General features: G+C 40.8%; 1 protein-coding gene across 2 annotated transcripts in view; it reads right to left on the bottom strand.

Moving 5' to 3' along the window:
• Positions 1-23358, bottom strand: part of plekhg5b (pleckstrin homology domain containing, family G (with RhoGef domain) member 5b) — a 34161-nt gene extending 10803 nt beyond the window's left edge. Inside the window, exons 1-7 of one of the 2 annotated variants that reach the window (XM_031566406.2) lie at positions 22978-23358; positions 14303-14444; positions 13540-13633; positions 13169-13229; positions 12762-12853; positions 12376-12512; positions 11287-11465 (exon numbers count right to left, since the gene is read on the bottom strand). In XM_031566406.2, the coding sequence (XP_031422266.1) occupies positions 11287-11465; positions 12376-12512; positions 12762-12853; positions 13169-13229; positions 13540-13633; positions 14303-14345 (606 nt within the window). In that variant the 5' untranslated portion in view covers positions 14346-14444; positions 22978-23358. Of the gene's footprint in view, positions 1-253; positions 1261-11286; positions 11466-12375; positions 12513-12761; positions 12854-13168; positions 13230-13539; positions 13634-14302; positions 14445-22977 lie in introns of those variants that run through there. The other variant, XM_031566408.2, reaches the window with a different exon arrangement.
• Positions 23359-25661: the final 2303 nt, after the last annotated feature.

The following is a 25661-nucleotide window of genomic DNA, read 5'->3' as shown; positions in this document are numbered from 1 at the left end:
CAGCAAATCGGTGATTAACCATCTTCATCAGTTTCCATCCATGGCTTCAGATTTTAGAGGGATGGATTAAAGAGAAGCTGAATGATAAGTAGCCAACACACAATGAAAGCACAGTGTCATATTTTTTAAGGTGCTAAGAAAAAATGCAAGGACTCATGAGCGACCTTTCCTATAATAATTATAAATGAATGTCCTAACAGTTTTGATACAACTATGAAGTAGTAGCATGAGCAGAATGCCATTGCTTACTCACCATAGCCGTGAAAGGCATGTCCAATCCAGGAAAAACCATGGCAATCCTTTAACTTTTCACATAGACCAGTCATTCATGATCCTGTGCTGATATCGTTCTCCCTGGCTAAAACTCCAGATTGGTGGTTGAATCACAATCAAATCAAATGTTGCAGCAGTACAACAGTACAACAGTACAACAGCAGTCTTATTCAGGTTTCCTGCAATAACCTTCTGAGCTCCTTTCTATCTAAGAGACTCCCTCCTGTCCTTTGCTCCCACATTCCTACTCCTGAAGGTGAGACTGGACAGGCTGAACCAACCCTTGTGCATAGCTCCCACTCGCTGTCCCATTGCTATGGCAACAAGCAGGATATCACCCCACTGAGTGAGCTGGAGAGGAGGGTGGGGGACTAGGGATACAAGAGGGACGTAAGCAGACAGCTTGCAGGGGAGACCGCCCTTGCACAGGCACCCATCACTTAACATTCTGCGACTCAAGCTGACTCCCCCTCAACACGTCTTTCTGTCCGCCTATCTGCTGGTCACTCCCCATCCCTCTCCACCTGTGTGCCTCTCTGTCTTTATTACCAATGACTTCTCTCTCTGGTCACCTATATTGTGATGTTTTGTAAGTTTGCCTGTTGGTTCCATTCTTCCCAACAGAGCGATCTCCTTATTTCTGTTTGTCATGCAGAGAATATGCAGTCACTTCACAGACTGACTCCGTAAACTCTTCCTACACAAAGCCGTCTAAATAAAAAACAGTGAATACCCAGTTTCACACAACTTCAGCTATCGTGGCCAGAAAAATTACGTGCAAGGAAGTGTGTCTTCATGAACTCAATGACAAGACTCTCAGAAGTGATATGAAAGAAGTCCTTCAGCAGCCTTAGAACTACAGCCTAAGACCTACAGCCTTAGCTTTTAATAGTTTCCCAAATATAGGTGGAGCATGTACTGCAGCCTTGCCCATGTGACAAGCTTTTTCACAAGCAGCAAACAGAGGCCACAGAGATTTTACCTTTTTGATAAACGTCAGTTGGTAAGGGCTCCACCAAATCTTTTATTACTATTTTACATTTAAATTCACACAAATGTATTCACACAAATGATTGAATAATAGCAACAACAAACTATGGAGCACACCTTTCCTGTGATCACAGCCAACATAAATGAATTGTGACGACCACAAGGAAGTGCCCTTGACTGGGTGTTCTCAGGGAGACGGAAAACCCCTAAAACAGCCCTGGTGTACTAGAAACATTTCCTTACTCCATAGAAACACAAACAGGAGAGATATGAAATATCCAAACCCAATGACATTATATCCAGCTCGGTCTCTCACAAGAATGCAAAGACATATGCATAGAGAGAAATGGATTAACCCATGTTCTACACACCTGATAAGAGAATCCCCTTGATCAGGCTATGATTAATGATGGGAAACAGCAGGGACACACACAGATAAGGGTGGGTGGATTTTTCTTCAACAATAACAAGATCAGAACAGAATATAATTCTGGGAAATTATAAATATAAATTCATTATCAATACAAAAAGATATAAAGGAAACAGAGGATGTTTCCGAAAAATAAAATGCCTTAAGAATAAGAAGAAAGGCAAACATGCTTTACTAACCATGTCTTACAGCATTTGAAAGCAACTCATACTTGTCTCTGCCCTACTGTCCCCACTATGACCACCTCTCTTCCTCTTCAGTCTACAAAGCCCTGGTTTCTATCTAATCTGCCACAGTGTCTTTCTTCTGCCCCACTCTGTTGCTGTCCTGTCTGGGTCAGGGAAGTGGCAGCTCTAACACAAAGGCCCATTGAGGGGTGAGAAAAAGATTAATCAATGATCAAAACCTGCCCACCACTAACTTCCCTCCAGGGTGGGAACTGCTGCTACATGAGGTCTCATCCCATACTATATTTCAGACAAGTGGACCTGCTTCCTAGACACCAGGGGTGGGCAGTCAGACCCCTCAGAAACTTTCCTGACAAATATTAGTGAACTGAAAAAGTGGGGGAAAGCATAAAGTGACAGCTTGTGACGCACTTGTCTGATGTGTAGCACTGAGACTTAAGAGTCATCACCCAAACAACAGCAGGCTGGCAAACACCCGTTTGCCAGAGACAACGGCAGAAATTGTGTGTGTGTGTGTGTGTTTGTGTGTGTGTGTGTGTGTGTGTGTATGAATGATTTGTCACTGCATGAAAGATAAAGTGCAAAGGATCTCCTCGGCCTCACCTGAGGGGCAGGGGTGTCCAGAGCTGGCAGGCTCTCAGGGACAAAGTGCAGCAAATCCCAGCTGCGCCAAGATGACAGCCGGCTGAAGCGCACCATGATCTCAAAGTGGCCGGAAATGTGGCCTGTTCTACCTTTCCAAATATCACTTAACGCGACAATAAAATCCCAAAATCTGATGAATTGCAATCCTACATAAAATGTGTTAAAGGACTCTGAATAAGCAGAGCCCTTTGGCTAAGTAGAACAAAGTGGACTTCATGACCACTCTGCATGCTTAAACCCTGAGCTGATAACAGCACAGACTGTATGACCCACCCACTTCACTGCTTTGAGCTTGCTCAATTTTTCTCTCTTCCTTTCTTTGTCTTTCTCTCTCCCTCTCTCTCTCACACACAACCACACAGACACACACACCATGCTTGGAAGAGGAGAAAAAACCTTAGCAAATCCATGATTTCTTTTTTGTCCAAACTCCACCATCTACAAAGTACAGGCATTAATGATCAGTCAGATAAATCTCTACACAAAGCCTATAAACAATGTCACTTTAGTATGCACTTGGTGGGAAAACCAACAGGGTTAAATCTACAAGTACTGAGAGAAAAACTGACTGCATATGTGCTAAATAGCAGCTCAGTGTGAGCTCCAGACTGAGAGAGAGTTGTAGTATTACTGAAGGGGACATGAGGAGGTTAGTGGAGGTGAGAGCAGGAACATGTGAACTTCCTTGTACTGCTGCTTGGCACTATAGTTATCTGTCAGTCGGGCAGCCCTTTGAAATTCCATCTGACTGTGTATCTGATGGTGCGTGGTAGAGCTAAATGAGCATAGGTGGATGCTTTGGGTGAAATGGGTGAAATGGTTTCATTCAAATGTGCAAAAGCACTGAAGGAACAAAGACAACAATAATTTGAGGTTCCATGCCGAAGATGGGTAACGAGGTTAACAGAGCCACGCAGGTAAACCATGCTGAAGTCAAGATTTCACACAGACATTCACACAAACGCACACAGAGTGAAACCCTCCCGAGGCCAGCCTTATCTATACCTCTGATTTCATTACCTGTGTCTGTCTGAACACACACACACACACACACAGAGCAGGGAATCGATCACCCATAAATGGGAGACTGAACATGTATGAAGGTTCATGTATGAAGGTTCTTATTTTTTGTGTACAGACTTTTTGGTAAGATTTATCCAACACAATGTAATCCTTACAGGAATTATGTTTATATCAGCTTTTTGTTCTCTCCCATTATTACTCCTACATGGTGGCAGTGAAAAGAAAAGGCCACTTTGTGCATGCAGCAGCATTAGCATGTAGCAGCATTAGCAGCTTACCTGATTCAGAGATGGAACATACTCAAGTCTTATTGATGTTCAGTGTTCTGTATTAACGTCCAAATAGCCACTGTCCACAGCTGTTTTGGCACTACTCATTACTATCGTAATATACGTCATTTTGTCAAAATAGATTTTGCCAGTAAGTCTGGCGAGTAGGCTTCTTACAACATTGAGCTTTGCATATGGATCAAAACTCTGTCGATAATGGTGCAACGTAGCCAACTTAAGCAGAATACACCAACTGAACTGAACTAACTGATACTATATAATTTGGCTGTAAATAATCACAACTACACAGATGAGCCAAAACATTATGACCACTCAGTGAGGAGGCGAGAACCAACTGACGCCCTAGCACTACACAACTTGAGTATATGTGAAAGGTTTCTCAAAGGTCACACTCTGTTGTGTGGGCTGCCCCTCATTGAGCCCACCTAATAAAGATTCCAGTGAAAAAGCTGGCAGGCAAAATGCAGATCCCAGAAGCATTTTGAGACCATAGTCCTGGGGTGTCCTGCTCCACAGGGGCTTCTCAGACACATGCACTGTGAACTGTGCATCTCCACCTCTCTACATGATACAGCACTACTCCACTGCCAACACCTTTTATTCATACATGACATCATTTCAGTTGTTCACTCAAGAACTACACATCTGTCCTTTCTTTCTTTCCTTTCCACCAGAACACCTAAGTAGAGCTGTAGAGCCATATCATATTCATAAACTGTGACTGCTCTTTACTACGCATTTGCAGTAGGCCTACTTCCAGCACATTCATTAAAATTTTGTCGATGTATCAGTGATGTGAATCATCCACTGAAGTAATATACCTTCGGTGGATACCTACAGTTAAAGGTACTTTTTAAGAACTCCTTAAGCCACACAAATACATGTACCATAATTATTAATACTGTATTTATATTAATCATTTGGTATCACCAGAGGGAACTTTGAATCTGCATGTGATACAGTATATCATGCTGCACCAGTTCGGATTAAGGCAGTGGCTATTGGATCAGATGTTGGTCATGCATTTCACTGAGTACTTGTGGGGGCAACCTCTGGAATATTCTTGATCAAATCTACCTTACAAGTTCAATTTTTTGCATTGAATACTGCCGATACACTGAAGCAAGCAAGGGAGATATTATTTTACAACTAGAGGAATGCTCATTTGGTAGAGTTGGCTATATGCCATGTGAATGTAGCTAATGTCAGCCAAAAAGTTTCATTGGGTTAGTGGCTACCTGTTATTGTTTCATAGAAAGATGAAACCAGTACCATAGCTTGAGCCTACATATATCCTTACTGTCTGAAATACAAAATGAATCTATGTGATGGACTTTTGAATCTTTAGTGCTAAAATTAACTCTGCTTTTGGAATATCATGATTGGTCTACTCAGCTGGACAAGTTTATCACATAAATTGTATTGTTTTGCCAGCATGTTGTATTGTCAAGTACATATTTAGTTGGTTTGCCACAAAATGAATATATATTGAATTTTGAATTGAACATCTGAAATTTGATAGAATATGATCATGTGAAGGACAGATCATCGTATCTGTCATTCCCACTAGTCATGCAGGCCATGCACTATGTATTTCTGTGGTTTGGATCAGAACACAGCGTAAAAGCCTTCACAGCACACCGCCGCCAACGAGATCCCCAAAAGACTTTTATCAGCGCCAGCTGATGTTTGCAAGGTTTCTGCATGCTTTTTAGGTAGGTAGCTCGCTAGTTTTAGACCAACTACTATGCAAAAGACTCTCAAGACCCTGTAGCACCCCCTAGGAATGTCATTTTTTCAATCTTTGACTACACCTCCTAGTAACACAGCCAGCCCAGGTCTCAAATTCAACAGACAAGTTTATTTTCATCTCCTCTATTACATATACCCCGTACATTCATTTATGTAAAAATAATTGACATGACCCCTACCAAGGCCTATCTACCTCATGCGATTCATGGATACAAAGCTAAGATTAGACTAGGGATTCACATTTCTGTTAAGCATACCTCAAAGGACAATGAAATTTGACAGATAACATCCAACTATGATGCAAAATATGGTTGGGATGAGAAATTACACCTCAAAGTTGACAAACATATTTATTCCCTTCATCACATATTTGTCATGTGTTGATATATGTAGAAATTACTAGAAATGAACCAGTTGTAATGTAGACCTGTCATTGCAGTTGCCCCACGGTCTGATCCACCTTTCTTGCTGCCATTTCCAAAATTCTGTGTTTATTACGGAAATACTTGAATGCATAGGCAACTAATTAGGCTATTTACTCTGAGCAGGCACTTTCTTATCAGCCTAAATCTGAGACTCATTCACCCTGGTCATAAAATAAATGTTTTGGCAGTCAAAAAAGTTGTATGAATTTCTAATAGCTTTTCATACAATATATATGTTTTACCATGATATCACGTTGAGAAGAAACATTTGATATCACATGATATCACATTTGACAGAAACAATAAAGGTGTATTGTCTAGTGGCATCTAGTGGTAAGGTTGCTCAATTGCAACCAATTGAATACCCTTCCCTTTCTAAGCGTGTAGGATATCTCTACGGTGGCCATCAAGTTCCATAAAAACGCGAAAGGTCCTCTCTAGAACCGGTGTTTTGGTTTGTCCCCTCTGGGCTACTATAGAAACATGGCGGCACAACATGGCGGACACTGTGGATAAGGATGTAGATATGAAGGGCTCATTCTAAGCTAACAAAAACGATTTGTAGTTAGTGATTATACTCTAATGAAATAATAATTATGAATACTATATTCCATTTCTGCTAATAGATCCCCCCAAAACACTGTACTTTTAAAGTAGTGTATAATATAATATCGCTTGAGGGCAAAGGCTTGCCGACATTTTGAATTATATAAATGAATGCTTAAATGCTTTAAATACGTACTTGTAAATTATTACAGTTTTTCTCGATTGATTACATTCAAAAACTGGAACTTATGGCACAATGACCACAACCTGTAACTCATGTGCCAACTCCCTAAACCAATTCTGCTAAACTATAAGCACAATTATGTGCTTTAGACACAGATTTCAATTGTTTACCGCACTTTCTTCAACTCACAACACACAATTATCTGCTTTAGACACAAATTTCAATTGTTAACCACACTTTCTTCAAAACACTAAACACCATCCTCTCTACTTTGCACACTTCACCAATGCCAAAACCTCCTTGTGTTCAGACAGAACACACTGCTATTCAATTGGCAAAACTTCCATTTCAAAGGCTGTTGTGCAATTTGAAATCAAAGCTTTAGCAATATGATGGCCACAGGTTAGCTCCTGGTTTGGAGAACAATTGATGGCAACATTGAAGTGAGAGGTGATCAGAAAGGCAGAGGAGTGAGAGTAAGAGGAGGAGGAGGAGGATGAGGAAGATGATGAAGAGAAAGAGTAAGAAGGAGAGCCATTATCTCTGATGAGATTCGGGCCACTGTGGTCAACCATATGGTCAACCATGGTTTGACCATGCAGGAGGCTGGCCAGAGGGTTCAACCAAATATAAGCCGCTTCTCAGTTGCATCCATTCTCTGGACATTCAGAAGAGGGAATAGGTAAGAAACACTACTATGACAGGAAAACACTAGTTTGAATGCCTTATCAGGAGCATAGTATTCTTGTATTTTCCATTGTACTGTATCTGTAAAATTACGCAAACAAATACAAAGTGCAACCATTGATGACCAAGACATATTCCTAAACATCAATACAGTGAGCCTAGCCACAGTGGACTGTGTTCTAAGGCGGAACACCTTGAGAATAAAGCAGGTGTACAGGGTGCCTTTTGTCAGAAACTCCGACAGTCAAACAGTTATGCTATGACTATGTGCAAGTAAGTCATATACATTTTCACAACTGATTGCGTCCTATCAGCACTGACACATTACTGTACTGTATTGCAATCCAATCCAATGTTACAGTTTTTCTCGATTGCTTACACACATGAAGCATGCCTCGTTTTCTCAAAACTCTAAACACAAATCCCTAAACCACTCACACAAAATGCAACAACATTCACAACACTGTGTAGGTCTATTTCTGATAGCACATTGTCAATATTGTCTTGAGCTAGAACAGGATGCAGTAGTTTTTTGTCCTTTTTTATTTTACATTTTTCTTTCTTTTTTTGTTGACTGTACTGGCCTATATCCTATTGTTTGTTCTGTGCAAATCATTTACACATTCATTTGTGTTTGCTGTGATGTATAGGCTACAGCACTTTTGGAAAAAATAAAGAAATATTTTAGTTGTTACTGTATATTTGTGTGTTGTTTTATATTTGCGTAAAAACATTATACAGTTATATTTTACTACAGGAGTAAGCGTATAGTAACATAATGTTCCTGATAAGGCCTTCATACTGGTGTTTTCCCATTTCATAGTAGTGTTTTCCATTGAGCACATCAGTGTTCAATCGATGCTTAGAATGTCTACTCATATAATGGGCTGTGTTTGTCATTAGAAAACAAAGTACCCTTTTGAGGTGACATAACACTGTTTTGAAAGCAAAGTTGCCTTTTGCAGGATGTATAAAGGGTTTTGCATTTTGTGTGAGTGGTTTTGGGATTTGTGTTTAGAGTTTTGAGGAAACGAGGCATGCTTTCAAAAAATGTGTGTTAGCAATTGAGAAAAACTGTAATAGCTTTCCAGCGCAACTTTGAACCAGCAAAAGAAACATAACTAATTGGTTATGTTTGCCCTGTGTGTGATCCACCTGACTTGACAAGACAACAGGGCAGGATCAGGTCCTCCTGGTTATACAAAACTAATTTTGCATGCAATTGAACTAATGACGTGTAAACCACAGACTTTGAAATCTGTTCCAGGAAAATTAGACTAGGCGACTAGTGTGTGTGTGTGTGTGTGTGTGTGTGTGTGTGTGTGTGTGTGTGTGTGTGCTTGCGTGTGTGCCTTGTAATCAGGCATATTTCACTGTAATGCAAATTCAGTCTTGTCTACTGACGTCAGTCACTTTGCACAGACAGGCACACAGACAAACCCTGGCCCACCAGTGCTTTGGGAGAGTCTGTTTAGCTTCATGCATGGAACACCAACCAGTGGATTAGGCAAGAGCTACTTTTACTACTTCATACTGCCCCTGGTGGATAGTCAGGGAAATAGTTCTTGTTACATGTTGGGTTGATCATGCGTTCCCACGATCTCCTTTCACAGCAGACTCCTCAGAATCTATTACTGAGTATCATACATTTTGCCAAAACCTTTTCTACCTGTTCTTTAGTCACAGTATCTGTGTATGTACAAAAATTGGGTTGATCATGCATTCCCACGATCTCCTTTCACAGCAGACTCCCCAGAATCTATTACTGAGTATCATACATTTTGCCAAAAGCTTTTCTACCTGTTGTTTAGCCACAGTATCTGTGTATGTAATGAAAAATGTAAGAGTTGACAACCATAACACTAACATCTTATGAATATTACCAACACAACTGAGCAGCAACTAACCCCAACAGTCAAAACAATAGTAAAAAGAACAACTGTTTTGAAGGACATTTCCAGCAAATAACGGATACAAAAAATCAGATCTAATCAAAATAAGAAATAAGAAATAAACAGTATTGCCACATGACTGGTTGGGAGAGAAGGTTGCACTGAGGCCGGGTCATGTCCAAACACTCCTCTGGGAATTGTGAAATCTAAATTAGGCCAAGAAATCATCGAGGCTCAGCAGTAATGTGTCATGATGACTTAGCACGGCGCCAAGTGAATCACCAGCAGCTGAGTAATCTGAAACCTACAGCTGATCTGGTGATCTACAGTGATCTGATGCTGCTAATCAGGTGGTTTACGGGCATTTGGGCAAGGTTAAATACATTTACAATTGACCAGATCATCTGCCTATGGGTAATCTTCAGTATATGATTTTCGCATTCAATCTGTGCATCAATGTGCTTTTTATCAAAGCTTTCAGTCTGCCTTCTCTCCCCTTTTTCCAGTACCACTATTGGAATTGTATGCGTATACTAGTTCAAACTACCTAGCTGCATATACACATACACATATCAATCAAAGGAATAGACTAATAAGTAACAGCAGGAACTATAGACTCACATAAACTTATCGGGTGCTAAAAAGACACATTGAGTTCTAGAGCACTGCCTGTGCCCCTTTTAAGGGCTGTCTGAACAAGAGACAGATGAAGTCACAATTCCCAGCGCAACTAGGTGAGATTAGGCCCGGACTTGCTTGAAAAGCAAATCAAGCAAGTTTGTGTGCGAATGTATGACTTCAGTCTGACTTGACCCCATGCCTTGAGGACAGGACTAGTCCACACATGCCTCCTGCCTCTTCCACCGTAAAACGGGTACACCAGGGGCGTAGCCAAACATTTTAAATTGGGTGTGCCATTGTGGACACTTGAAAAAATTGTTCAGACTCAGAGAGCTTTCTTTTGTCATATTTACATTTTCAATTAAATAGCTAGGTGGCATGCCATGATCTGTCACTGACCACCCCCGGGAAGTCTGTCTGTCCATTAGTCTATTGTTTTATATTAATTTCAAGAGTGTAAGAAATAATATGAATCCTATTTTTGATGATTATGCTGGGTGCAGGGGCATTTAGGGACTCTGGGGGCCCGGATCAAAAGTCTGGCCTTGGGCCCCTAATCCTACCACCTGACCCCCACCCTCTTCACATCTACAAAGGGTATCTGTTCAAGCAAACCTTTCATTTTTTAAAGGAGGCTTACAGAATAAATATGAATATCATTTTAATTATGTAATAATTTTCAATGTGTGCATGTGGACACCTTATATAGAATAATGTAAGAAGATATTTTGGAAGGCAAGTCACTATCATCTTCATATTGAGATAAACTGATTCTATCTCAGACCTATCTGTCAAGACATGCATTAAAAGAGGCAAATCTTCTTCAGAGAAAAGAACATATTGTATTTGGTCTGCGAGGTTTGAAAGCCATAATTCAAAACACAGCGCCCATTTTGTTTCATTCATTATGTTTCAATCTCATTCTGTTGAAAAGTACAACAAACTTGCTGTACATTACTGTTTATTTAACAACCAACACTGAACATTCACACTATTGAAACCTTACAACCAGGCACAGCTTATAAACCTACTCAATCAATCTGTATTATTTTGTCTTGTTTAAATTCCCCCCTAATTGACTTATTTCTATTATCTCAATGTCCACAAATTCTTCTCTGTGTGTTTAGGGTACTGTAGATCTAACTGAAGAGCTTTACAGAGGGTAGGTTAAATGTTTAAATCGTACTGTAGTCAATTCTGGACATTATGTCATCTTTGTTGAGAAATAGGAAATCACAGGGTCACAAGTTGCTTACCATTCTCAAATTAGACTTGATGAGAGGTGAGTGATGGTGAAATTGACCCATGTACCATAAAGGCAGACGTAATGATCTACTCACCAGCAGGTCCCCGCTGCTCTCTCTGCGTCCCAGAGAGCCCAAAGAGCCGTGCTCTGGGCGATCAGTGGTGGGAGTGAGGATGTAGGCACTCTGGGCCCCACATGGCTTCATGTTGGGAAGGCTTAGTGAGCGGAGGTCCTTAAGGCACTGCTCCACCTTTAGTTCGTCTCCAGGATGTGCTAGCAGACACATATACACACAAACACACACTTAGCTGCTGGGAGATGAACTCATGATACACATAATGGTTTTCACATTTAAAGTCCTATCTAGCTCTACGCTTATAGGTAACTCAACGACCAACATGCAAGCACCACACATACATGATCTGTTGAAGTGTTTGTGTGTGTGTGTGTGTGTGTGTGTGTGTGTGTGTGTGTGTGTGTGTGTGTGTGTGTGTGTGTGTGTGTGTGTGTGTGTGAGAGAGAGAGAGAGAGAGAGAGAGTGTGTGTGTATGTGTGTGTGGTGTTTGTGTGTGTGTGTGTGTGTGTGTGTGTGTATGTGTGTGTGTCTGTGTGTGTGTGTGGAAGGATAGTAGGTAAGTGTGATCGAAAGAGTTTTAGGTGCAGACTGTGGACAACCTATGCTTATCAGAGTCAAATTTGCCATGAGAGTAAAGGAAAGACAGCTAATGCAACGAAAAGACAGAAGGCAAAATCTCTGTAACTTTCTTCTCTTTTCAGAGCAGGCAAACATGTGACAGGCAAATGTAGCTCTCATCTCAGGACCCACCCAAAAGCTCAACAACTTTGCAGTGTGAGCTTATTGCATTAGTCCAGACACTGGCGGGCAGCAGAGAGTGTTTATTACATTAACCAGGACACTAAATGTCACTGCTTTGTCTCAGCACTGTGGCAGGGTGTGGGTCAACTCTGATAACTGTCTGTTGATGAAGAGAAAGTCATGGGTAAAAGTCTGCACTCCCTCTCACTGAAGTCTCTAAAATAACATTATAATGAACAACTATTTCAAACAAACAAAATGAAAACCTCTTAACTAATTAGACCAATAGACTACTTTGAGAGTTGCTATCAGCTAGGGCAGGGGAGCAGGTATGTCTTCATGAGACAGGTTGACAGGGCTTCTCACCTTTAACCTTGAGATAGTGACCCCCAAAGCGGTAGGCCTCGAAATGTAAGGAGAGTGGTGTGTTCGACTGATCCAGGAATAGGTTTACACAAGACAGTTCAATGCCCTTCCTCTCAAACACAGGCCCGAGAACCTCTCTGTACCATGAACAAACACACAGACATAAATACACAGAAAAACACACACACGCACACACACATATACATACACATACACACAGACATACAGTGTTAACGGAGACTCCAACACACAGCCATAGACAGCTATGAAACACACTCAAAGGGAGCAAATGAACAGAGAGAAAGAAATATGAAGAGAACAAACACAAGAGAAACAATTCTCTAACTGAGCTGCCTCCTTCCATCTTTCCTCTTCTACACACTTACCTCAAGGTCTTCTTCTTCACAGCTGGCACAATTTCAGTGTCAATGTCCACACTGAGGTCAAACTTCAGGCTGAAGCATTCTTTGCTAGGGTCCTGAGGGGCCCAAAACACACATAGATTAATGAACCGCTAACCCAGGGAAACATTAGGCAGTCGACCATGCAAAATCATTAGTTGAGTGCCGAGCACTTCAGGTGCGATAGCAGCGCTGAGGATCAATCCCACTAAAACATACTAATACAAAGCCACTGTAGTCATTTCATTTCACCCATCCATCCAAACTGTACAAATTATTTGGAGGGATGGTGGATTTAGTAAAAAAGTAGGTATAAGATAGTATGTGTGTGTGTGTGTCTATGTGGGTTCAGCTGGTTCTCTTAAAATTAGCATATAATATTCCAAACTCACATCTGTGTGTCGTCGCCTTGTTCTCTTCTTCACCACTTTGGCTTCTCCTATTTTATGCTCCCTAAAGTGTGTACAAAAATAGAGACACAGACATAAATACATATTTTATGATGTGAGAAATTGTCAAGTTATGTGTGGGTATTTTTGTATAATTGTCACATAGAATAGAATAGAACATGAAGATGTTTTACTGGATCATATTGGACATTCATGTTTCTAGGAGGAAATCAAATATTGGAAAGAGCCCAGAACAGAAAGCTAGACAAAATGACAAAATACATTGTTAGGTGTTATGTGAATACTGCTGCTGCTGCTGCTGCTGCTGTTGTTGTTGTTGTTGTTGTTGTTGTGTGTGTACTTAGTTTACTCACCCTCGTTCACTGCTTGCCTCTTCTTCTTCTTCCAGGTCATGGCTGGTGGGCGGGGGACAGGAGCGGGTGGACACGTTTCGAGACAGAATAGACCCTGTACACATAACTTCATTCATGAGTGTGTATTTGAGACAGAATATACCCTGTACACATAACTTCATTCATGAGTGTGTATTTGAGACAGAATAGACCCTGTACACATAACTTCATTCATGAGTGTGTATTTGAGACAGAATAGACCCTGTACACATAACTTCATTCATGAGTGTGTATTTGCACACCTGTGCCTACCATCTGAGTAATTTCCCATGTTAATAAAATAATAATTCAAGAACAGTTTTGATTGACCCCTCAAAGGCTGGTGTGAATAAAATAAAATTCTCTGACAAGATACTCCTGACTTTCTTCCAGCTGTATCTCCCCCGGGAATCTGATCAGACACGTCTTTCTAACAAGATTGCATTCCTTGGTTCTGTTGCTAGCTCCCTATCCCCCAACATCTTCGTCTGAGGTGTGGTTATTCACTTCAAATTACTACTTCTTCCCACTAAAGCTTGCAGAACACATATGTGGTCACATAGAATACAACAACATCAAATACCTCTGCAACTATCAGAATAGGCATTTATACATACGCTTCATTATGCTACGGGATTCTGATAGAATTATACGTAAATACAGTATCAGTATTCTTAACTGTGCACCGTTACATGCCTGTATGATTATATTTTAGTTTGTCTTAAAGAGACTGCTCCTGCCTTACCTTGTGTCTGCAGGTCAAAACGTGGGTGCCTGTCAAAGGTCATGCTGTCTACTGGGCTGGGATGGCAATGGACATCACATGAGGGAGAGAGCAGTAGTGGGGTCTTACTAGTGAGTCCCTGGCAGTGCGGATGGTTGCACACCTAGAACAGAGAACAGGAAGAAGGCAAGGGAAGGGAAAGAAAGGTGTAAATGGACTTCGATGATTAGGCTTCCTTAATAGAATAGATTAATAGTCCTGATACCCGGCATTGTGTTATTGCATATGTCTTTCCCTCGGTTTCACACAGACAAACAAATACAAATACAAATCAGTAGTGAAACTCTCCAGTGTAGCTTTTGACCCATCAACGATATAGTATAGATAGCATACAAGGTTGTCTTAACCACATTAAGATTTTCATCTCATAAAATCAGAGGAGATTTTGGGGATGAAAGGGAGAAACAGCACTGCAAGGCTGCCACACCTCTCCTCATCCTGGGATCAGCCTCCACCAGACTGCTCAGCCTGCACATTCCAGTGGGAAGCATGTGGGGGCTTTTCAGATTGTCCCACCCACACACATGCAGGAACAGAGACAATAAGCATCCTGCTAATGTACTTCCTGTCATGTGCATGTGTCTTTGTGTGTGTTTAACCAGTGACTGAGGCTTCTAAATATCAACAAACATCCAACACAATGAAGTTATGCAGATACCCATCAGCCCACTATACTGTTCTGTCTTAAACACTCGGCACTGTGTATGGTTTATCAAAATAAGGATGGAAACTATTGTTCAGAAGCAATATTCACATGACTTAGAAGAGTACTCGGGTCAAACCATTCAACTGAATAAGTACTGTCTCCAACGACACTATAGACATCAAACACAGCCCCCGCTCTAATCGCTGTCAACTCCCCATCCTTCCCCTTCCCCATTCATGTTACTTTACCTTCCATAGCGCAGGATGTGAGCACTGCTGTTTGTCTGCCTCCAAGGGCCCTGAAGGCTCCATCCCTGTTCAGTTTCTGAGCACTCAACACATACACACAGAGAGCAACACTGCTCCAGATCTCCAGTGTTCCTCCCAGCCTCCTCTCTGTCGGTTTGCCCCCTCCCCCAGAACAGAACTGCAGCTGATCTGCCTAATTAACCCCCCCGGCCTTCATGTCTAGCCAGGTTAAGTCCTGAAGGGTGAGTGTGAGGGAGGGGTCCTTCCCAGTCAACCCACTGAAAAAGAGAGACAGCTCTCCAAGGCCAAAAGCCCTCTAATCTGCCATGCTAATCGTTGACTGTGCTTCTTGCAACTCCATCTGACAGAGTGAGAGAAGGGAGGGGGGATTAGAGAGGCTTTTCTACTCTCTTCTTCTCTATAGCAGACAACCACGGCTCTTCAGGAAAAACACATTTAAATAGATCAGCGCCCTTTTGGCGCACACAAGTGTGACCTGCACCCACTCCAGCCAGCGGAATTGAGTTAAGTGTGCTTTCATATCTTCAGACAGAGTGGTTGTGTATGTGTGGATATAACCACTGTATATGAGGCTGTGTTGGGATGGCTCTAATTTACAAGCATGCTAACAGCCTGTATTTAGGAGCTAAGAATGTCTAGAAAGTTCCTCTTTCTTCATTCTCCAAAATTGTGTGCTGCATACATGACCTGGACTAAAGATGCCAATGTTTGAATGATTCCACCGTCTTACCAGGTGAACAAGGACAACTGGAATTTTGGAAATGTCTAGTCTAGGAAGAGTCCATGACTCTAATCTAATACATTGATTCGTCAAAATCAGCTAGTTGTTCTTCACAGTCCTCTAACTGTCTGTTTTGTGTGTGTGCTCAAAAACACATCTGGTGTTTGTACATAGTCCTGGCTCTGTAAATGGGAAACAAACAAAGTGGTTCAGACCAAGCCATAGACAATTCCAGCCAATTAACACATTGCCTGAGGAGCACAGAGGGGAGGGGTGTAATGTCATTGGCTGTCGAGCTCAAATATCAAGGCCGCGGCCCATGCTTCTACGCTAAACCGACCAGCAGGCTTCCTGGAGGGAAAGCCAATCCTACTCTCCCTGATGGCGCCCAGCTGCAGTGCTTTACTGACAACAGCCCTGGGACGGCACAGGAACAATACGAGGAGATTTGCTCTAAGCTTCGACAGAAGGTGATCGACTCGTTACTCACATACCCAGCAATTTTGAGAGTGAATCGCAAGGGCATGATAATGTTGTTTAACTCGACACAGGAGGTGAAGCCTTGAAATCATCTGTGAAATCAGCTTTTTGCTGTACAAAACTTGCATTCATTACCCTATATGCCCTAACTATATTCAAATTCGTCCCCTCAATTTCCTCATAATTATTGAAGTCAAACATCTACCAACTATATGTTGGTTCAGACAGGAATGCTTTGGTAAACAATTTCCTTTCCTATCCTGTCAATTACTAACAACCCAACATTTGGAATGTCCAGCAACAAAGTGCTGGTGTTTGATCAGGCAGTTTGACAGACAATGAAACTACTGAAAGTACAGTAAAGAATCTCAACTCTTCCACATGCTGCTTAGATACTTCACCAACCAATATTTTCAAATCTGTTTTCAACCTCCTGGCAGCAAAATTGTAAATGTATCATTGCTGTCTGGCACATTTTCTAATTCCCTGAAAAGAGTTGTTATAAAGCCCCTACTCAAAAAGAATAATCAAGATGCTTTGGTAATTACTGGCCCATATCCAATCTACAATTTGTTGGCGAATTCAGTGAGCAAATTGTTTTAAATCAACTAACCGTCAAACGGCTATTCTGACAACTTTCAGTCAGGTTTCTGTGCTAATCACATCACTGAAACAGCTCTCATTAAGGTTTTAAAAAGCATACGCCTCAATACAGATACAGACAAAATATCAGTCCTGCTGTTATTAGACCTGCGTGCAACCTTTGACACTGTTGATCTTATACTATATGATCATAATATAGTGCTACAGACTGAAACACTGAGTTGGGTTTTCCGGTACAGTTATCAAGTGGCTCAGATAATCAGAAGACAGGAGCTTCTTTGTTGCAATTGGAAACTATACCTCAACACCCCTTGACCTGTGATGTCCCTCAGAAGTCAATCTCGGGGCCTTTTTTAATCAACGTTCCGCTAGGACAGATCATTAAGAGCAATAATATTTCTTGTCATAGCTATGCTGATGACACCCAAATTTACTTACAGTATACCTCTCAACAGATGACTATAGTCCCCTTGAATCCCAAATCAATAGCTGGATGACTCGAAATGTCCTCCAGCTGAATAAGGACAAAACTGAAATAATCTTATTTGGGAAAAATGAAGAAAGACTTAGGACACATAAAGACTAAAAGTGAAAGACATTGTGAAAAACCTTGGTGCCTTAACTGACCACTATCTCATATGTGAAAGCAATAACTAAATCAGCTTTTTGCCATCTTAAAAACATAGCCAGAATTAGAGGCCTTATGTCAAAACATGAATTAGAAAAACTCATTCATGCCTTCATTTTCAGCAGGGTTGACTACTGCAATAGCCATTTTACAGGTTGTACAAAAGTCAGAAGCTAAAGTTCTTACGAAGTCGAAAAGAAATCACCAAATTACCCCCATACTGAAGTTCTAACACTGGCTTCCAGTAAGTCACGGAATTGACTTTAAAGCACTGCTGCTTGTTTATGAGTCACTATGATATGTTTCAGCAGTACACACCTGCTAGACCTCTCAGATCACAGGAGAAAAATCTATTGGTAATACCTACTGTCAGACCTAAACATGGTAAAGCAGCTTCATTGCTGCTCAGCTCTGGAACCAACTTCCAGATGACATAAAAGGTGCTCCAACTGTAGCCAGTCTAGACTTGCCAAAGACCCGCCTGTTCTCAGATGTATTCTGTTAACTGATCAAATGCACGCTACTTTTTATTCATTTACTTTTTCAGTTATTTACTAATGCTCTTTAATGCACTTTATGCACTGTTTATTTAAAGTACTTTGTATCAAATTCATTCTACCTTTTATTTATTTACTTTTTTAATTTGTTATGCACTTTGTATGTCCTTATCTTTCACTTTGTCTTTCTTTCCTTTGGATATTCCTTTTGCTTGTATTTATGTAAAGCATGTAGTATTACTGTGTATGAAATGTGATATAAAAATGAACATGCTTTACCTTGCCCTATTTAAAATTGTCCTTTCCATAGTAACACAGCCCTGATAACAATTATACCTAAGCCCGATACCTAAGGACCGTCCACCGTCGGTTTTATTTTCCAAAATATTAGGCAGTAATATATTAAGAAAATATTAAGCAGTAGACCTGAGACAGTAATTGGGAAAATAATTAGCACAGATCAAACAGCTTTGTCAGGGGACATCTCATCTAATATTAGCAGGATCTTACATATAGTAAGTGCAACACATGAAATCACACCAGCCTTTGGCCTGCTATTTCTAGATGCTGAAAAGGTGTTCATTGAATTGCGTTCTTCGAATGGCCATATCTTTAGATGATTGTAAAATAATTTAAGTTTGATCATCAATTTGTCAATATGATTCAAACACTGTATGCTAATGCTTTAGCCCGGGTATTTGTGGGAGGAAGCTTCTCAGTTGTTTGACATGGAACGGAGCACACGGCAAGGGAACCCTCTGTCTTCATTAATCTTTACTATATCTATCAAACACGCAGGGTGTTGGGCTCGGATGAGGTTAGCTGGGTTAAAGCAGCAATAAGGAGTTCTGTTCCAAATCTAGCAAGCTCACTACCTAAAAGACATGCAAAATCCTTGAAAACACCACCAACAGCCCAGTTGACACTGATATAAGCTTGCCACCACACTAACTGGTGTATTTTGGCAGTATAGCTGGCAATGTCATTCTGTGAAAGCTTTTCTTCCATTTTTGCAGGGTATTCCAGCCCGTTATACAGAACTACATAGGGCATATCCTGGATGGCTAGTGGGAAAGACAGGTGTTAATCTGTCCTTCACATGACCATATGCTATCAAAATGAATTTGAGGATGTCAAAAAGTGTCAAATTGTTGCATAGTGTTACTTTAAACATTCAAAATGTAATCAATAACCTGTTGTATTGTATGTGATTTCTTGGTGTTGCAATAAATACAAATAAAAAGAACATTTCAACAGGGACACCTCAACCTCAAGAAACTGGTACACCTCAAATAATATCTACAGATGACAAGGGCAGATGACAGAGTGGTATAACTCAAATAATATCTACAGATGACAAGAGCAGATGACAGAGTGGCTAGGACCATTATTGCTAGCCTTACTACTGAGCCTTACTACTAGTGGCAGGATACAATGGAAGAGGTGGAATTGGAATACAATGGAGCCCTACTGTGTACATCTTTACCTCCCTAAAGAAATATAACCTTAGACGTAGACACACACACACATACACACACACACACACACACACACACACACACACACACACACACACACACACACTCACACACACACACACACACACACACACACACACAGAGAGAGAGGCCCACAGGCTGGTAGGCACACACACTATATACACAACAAAACAAAACAATGTATTACTGCATTATTATTGTAAAAAAACTCCCAAATCAGATTTTGCTGTCAGCAGCTAAACTGAGACTACAATGAATGCCTGGTTATCAGGATGTTGCAGTCATTTTAGATGACAATTACTTTAGATACTAAATACTCCAGTTCTAACACATTCCTCAGTGTAGGCTGATGTTCAACCATCCTAAAAAAAACTGTTCTGTTGTAATTTAATTCTGCCTGAGAGCTGGCTTTGTGTGTGTATGCGTGTGTCTTTCTTTATAGCTGTGTCTGATTACGTGAGTGTCTGTGTGCCACATCCACAAGTTCAAAATGTTCTGGAGTTCTCATTTACTAAATGTTCTGTTGTCTGTTGTGCATGGTATATCATCATACACCTATGCAAAATCCTTTATACACACACACACAGTGCACACTGTGCTTTCATGACCAAAACAGACACAAATACAGACCAAATATTTTTTCCAGTGTGTTAAAGTCTTAGAATGGTGTTTCTTAAAGGCTCTGGGATAATTAAGCATCCCCTCCTTCCCGTTATCCTCCATTTCACTAGTAGCTCTAAGCTCATTTTAGCCCCTATCCTCTGCCATAGGCATCCCAGGACCAGCTACTTATGCTTGCCTACAGAGTGCTTGATGGTTCTGCTCCCACATACCTAAATACTCTTGTAAGGGCAAATGTTACACCCAGGATGCTGCGCTCTTCTAGTGAGCGTCGTTTGGCACTGCCGTCTGTGCAAGTACGGCAGTCCAGACTATTCTCATTTGTAGTTCCACGTTGGTGGAATGAACTACCCAGCACTACCAGAGCAGGAGCGTCCCTCTCTACCTTTAAGAAGCTTTTGAAGACCTAACTCTTCAGAGAGCACTTCCCGTCCTAACTGGCACTTCGACTAGTGCGTAACTTGCAATTACAGCAGTAACATTTCTGCACTTCTTTTTTCTTTTTATTTCATTTTGTTATATTTCTTATGTAAAGTAGTATTTATTTATTGTTACACCAGGTTCTATTGCTCGTAGCTTGACTATTCTCTCCCTTGTATGTCGCTTTGGACAAAAGCGTCTGCTAAATGACTAAATGTAAATGTAAATGTACCAAGACTAACATGCTTATTATTAGGATTGTAAATCAAGCTAAATGAGTTTGGACAGAGTGAATGTCAACACACTGGCCTTGTAGATCAGATGATTTTTACAACCATCAGATCATATATCATCAATCCTATTGAATGTGCGTGTTTGACTGTGAGGCATCTATCACAGGAAATGGGCCTAAGTGTATTACACAATATACAGTCACAGTGAACTCACCCTGGTGTCATATGTTACAGAAAGAAATTCAACAAAACAGCAGTTTTGCTAGCTTCTAGTTCCACTAGTCATGATCACTACACAGTGTTGTTGCAGCCAGGTGGGCCTCAGGTTGAGTTTCAGGAAAGGAGGAGAGACAGGGCAAATACTGAGGTTAACCAACAAGAGTGGAAACTGTTCCTTTTTCGCTAGAAACATTCCTTACAGTGTGTGTTAGGACATGCTGCTCAGGTATTTTACCTCCACACACACACACAGACACCTGGTAATAAGAGACCATACTGATTTGATTTACTAAGAAGTGTCCTTCTACCATGAACAACCATGAACAACCCTTGATTAGCGCAATACTGTTGATCAACTTTCATAGCAACCAATGAAATCCACATTTAAAATCTAAATGAAAGACATCTGAACTACAAAGCCCCTAAGAGTTCAAGTGTGAGTATGTCTAACCTCAAATGAACCTATAACTAACAGTGATACCACATTATCTGAGAGCACACATCACAATCCATGTTCAACCCTACGATATATATCAGACACAAAAATAGCAAACCACAGAATATAACTAGTTAAGTACCAAATGCTACAGTACGCTATGTTGTCAGTTATACATATTTAAACACAGCTTTCAAAATCTTTAGCGTGAAAAAATACCATTTCCATTGACAGTTTAAGACCTAATGAGCATGGCCTTATTAGAGAGAATCCAACTGGCATCCAATAAAGGTGGTCAAATCTACTTACAGCAATGCTGTGACCAATAAAACTGCACCGGATAACTTCAGCTCTCATCCACAGCTGCTCTCACTAACCGATTGTATCCCTTGTTTCAATCTTGGAGTCTCTGTCTGTCGACCTCTCTCCTTTAGTCAAGTGGACTGCTTCTCAGAGCGGTCTGACACAAGCTTCAACCATGACGCAACTCTGCTATGCTATCCATAGCTTCAGGGAAGGAAAAGAGGAGAGAGCAAGAAAGAGAACTGAGGAGGAAGTGAAAAAAAGGAAGATTGAAGGAGACAAAAATAGGGGGGGGAGGACCTTAGAATTCAAAAACAAAAGTTAAATGGTAGCAGCATGGGCTCTAAAATAATGATTTGGGCAAAGCATACTCATGTTTGGTGATGGTAACACACTAATCATCACAGTCAAAGGTCAGTTTTCTGTTTGCCATTAGAAGAGGGTGAGCTGGTATTAGGGTGTAGAAATGTATTCATATAAAAAACAGATGTTACGTATGCAGACAGAGAATGGGAAAAGGAAATCTCCAAAAGTGAAAATCCAGCAGGAATATTAAAACAATACACCACAACACACCCACACACACACTGAAATGTACACTCGTACAGTCACTCAAAAAAGAAACACACAGTCATACATCAAAATATCTCTGAACAGGTGATCTATCAAGTGATTATAAACCCACACACTCACATACACTGATAGAAACAAAACCAAAGTATCTGACAGTTGTGCATAGTACCTTAGTATCTAACCTCAGTACCTAATAACTAAAAAGAGAAATGTTCACCCCTCTCAAAATGACTCCTCTGAGAGAGAAAGAAAGAAAGAGAGAGAGGGAGAATAAACTCACAAGTTGTTGTGTAACTCACCTGCTGCTGGCAGGCACACACACACACACACACATACAAACACTGGCATGGAGAGACTCTTGAGAGACAAACATAATCCTTCCTCTTCTGGTCTTAGCCACAGCTACAGCCACTACAACACCTGCTACAATGACTTTACTCCATAAGTCCTAACATATTGCCCTTCTGTCCGAGAATGTGTACACATACCAGTATGCCTGATTCCTTCGTCTATGTCGTGTTCTCCGATGAGCAGTGATTACGGTTTGTTTGTTCAGGTTACAAAGATTGCAGACAGATAACACTGACACAAACACGAGGCGATGTTTACCACTCCTCCCCCAACACACACACACACAGTCACTCCACCCTCTCTTCCTCACCACTCCCTCTTCCCGCTCTCTCACACACTCATTTTCGGTCTTACTCACCCCACCCCCTTACTCATCAAGTTTCACACTAATTTTTTTCCGCCTTTTGACACTCCTTTTTTTGCCTTATTTTCCTTGTTTACAAAATGCAACATTTATGTTAATCCAATTGTAAATGGTGACAAGGTGTTTGCTAATGTAAATTCTCTTCTCTTTGTTGCCACACAATAATCTCTGTTTTGTCCATCTTTAATTTTTGGCTCATCCAATTATTGATTTGCTCTAAACATTGACACAGTGAGTCCATTGGTCTATAATCATCTGGTGAGAGAAATATATCTGTCATCTGCATAACTATGGTAATCAATTTAGTTAGTCTGTAGAATTTGGCAACACAGAAATTGAACAGAGGATATCTGAGATTTGATCCCTGGGGGACTCCATGTCATAGCCATAGTAAGGACTGCCCCAGAAAGTCCTACCCAACTTTCCAACCTGTCGAGCAGTATTATATGATCTAGTGTCAAATGCCGCACTGAGATCTAGTGAAACCAGAACTGATATTTTACCTGAATCAGTATTCAGCTGTATATCATTTAACATTTATTAATTATACAGCTCCTCGGAATGTTCCAAAAAGTTCCGTTGAGTTGAATGGTCCACCCAAACGTTTGGAGGTCTGATATTTCTTTATATTGACCGTTGCGAAAAATGAATGACCGCTGCCACTGGTAACAGGTTTTGTGCTTCCAATTCACATATTTCATATCATTCTGCAAGTAGTCTGGTCATTTAACGTAAAGTTTTATTTGCATGAACTATTTCTTTTTAGCGGAAATCACGAAGCGGCAAGCAAATTATTAAACAGAGGTATTTAGGAGGAATGTCTTCTATCGTTTTGGCAAGTAACAGTATAATAAGCGGGATAATGTATAGTCCATAGATTCACTATACATTATCCCTTACATCATTTAACATTTTTATAAGAGCCAGGTTTCCAATCATCACCAATGACCAACACATTTGTGTCATTTCACATGTCATAAGCACCATCTCCTCAAGAAAGCAAAACATTGATCGCTATTTTGGAACATTAAGCCACGTTAAGCTTTATAATGGCCATCAATGGAGAGGAAAACATTTATTGTAAGTCCATACTCATACTCATAGGATTTTGGTTTTGATTTTTTGACAGGTGCAAGTGTTTATGACAAGACATATGAGAGACATTTGGTGACCATTGATTGCTGTTTTGGCCACATTAAGCCATGTTAAGCCTTTTCACGTTCAGCATTTCAGAATGTCCCACTAGGGAACGGACTCCAAGCAGAATCTAGAAAGTATAAGAACAACTACGTGTCCATTATGTCCACAGCTGTCCATGTAAACATCTGCAACAGAGTATAACTAAAGACTTATACTGCCTGAGCTCAACTTAAGCTTTCCAGATTAAGGCAGATCCCACCGTTCCCCTTTATTGCTCAAGAACTGGGGGAAAAGCTTTGGTATTTGTATGTATGTGTGTGTATATATGACTGTGTTTTCCACAGTCACTAAGCCCCTTTGTGAGGCCATATTTAAAGGGTTCAACAGCATGGCAATACCTCAGAGAAGCACTCATGCATTGACCAGGCTCATTGCTTGAGTACTAATCTTAACTACGCATTGGGCTAGCAAGCCAACCTAAACCTCTACACATGCAGGTTACCAAATTTTCTTTTTAGGCCCAGTCATCCCCCCAATTTTTCTTTTTTAATTATCACATTGTATACTTCTGCTTTCCCTGCCAACTAAAAGGAACCCTGTAATGACAAAACAACAATAAAAGGCCTGTCCTGTACAGCACAAATCCATTGATCACAGCATTTTACCAGCCAGAACCCCTTTATGCCCACTTTGCACACCTTGAAGGACATCTTTCACAACTTAACCAACAAGACCATGTACGTCAGCATCATAAAGTCAGAGCACACTTTACACACAGACTAACACAGTTACACTAATAGTTATTTCAGGTGTTTGGTAATCTGCATTTCCATGCTTCTCTATAGCCCTATATAAGGTTGGAGTAATTCTCATGATTTTTTTATTATTATTGTAGATATTCCCAGGCTTTGGACTGATGACCACTATTCATACTTCTTGCAACTGAATACTTTCCAAATGAAGCATGCTGCTAAAATCCCAGCCAGACTATAAACTACAAAAGGAGACTGTTATGGTTGAAAACACATTAAATGAGAGGGCCTGCCCAGCTATACAACACACAGAGAGACACTCACACACACTCACTTTCACAGAGAGAGGGCTCCCCTTAGCTAAATGTTTGAGTGGAGGCCTTAATGTAAGCAGAGAGCTCCACGCTCTGACACTCTGCCTTCTCAGGAGTCATCACACACAGTGGGGAGTGCCTTATTAGGACATCAGCACTGAAACTCCACTCAAAATGGCAACCGGTATAAAAGCCAGAAGGAGCATGAAGCTCACGGGTCTTCCTGGACAGCAGCAGCACTCCAACCTCTT

Source organism: Clupea harengus, chromosome 4, assembly GCF_900700415.2.
Source record: "Clupea harengus chromosome 4, Ch_v2.0.2, whole genome shotgun sequence".
Lineage (NCBI taxonomy): Eukaryota > Metazoa > Chordata > Actinopteri > Clupeiformes > Clupeidae > Clupea > Clupea harengus.
The sequence above is the reverse complement of the archived record's forward strand: the minus strand, read 5'-3'. Positions and strand labels throughout refer to the sequence as shown.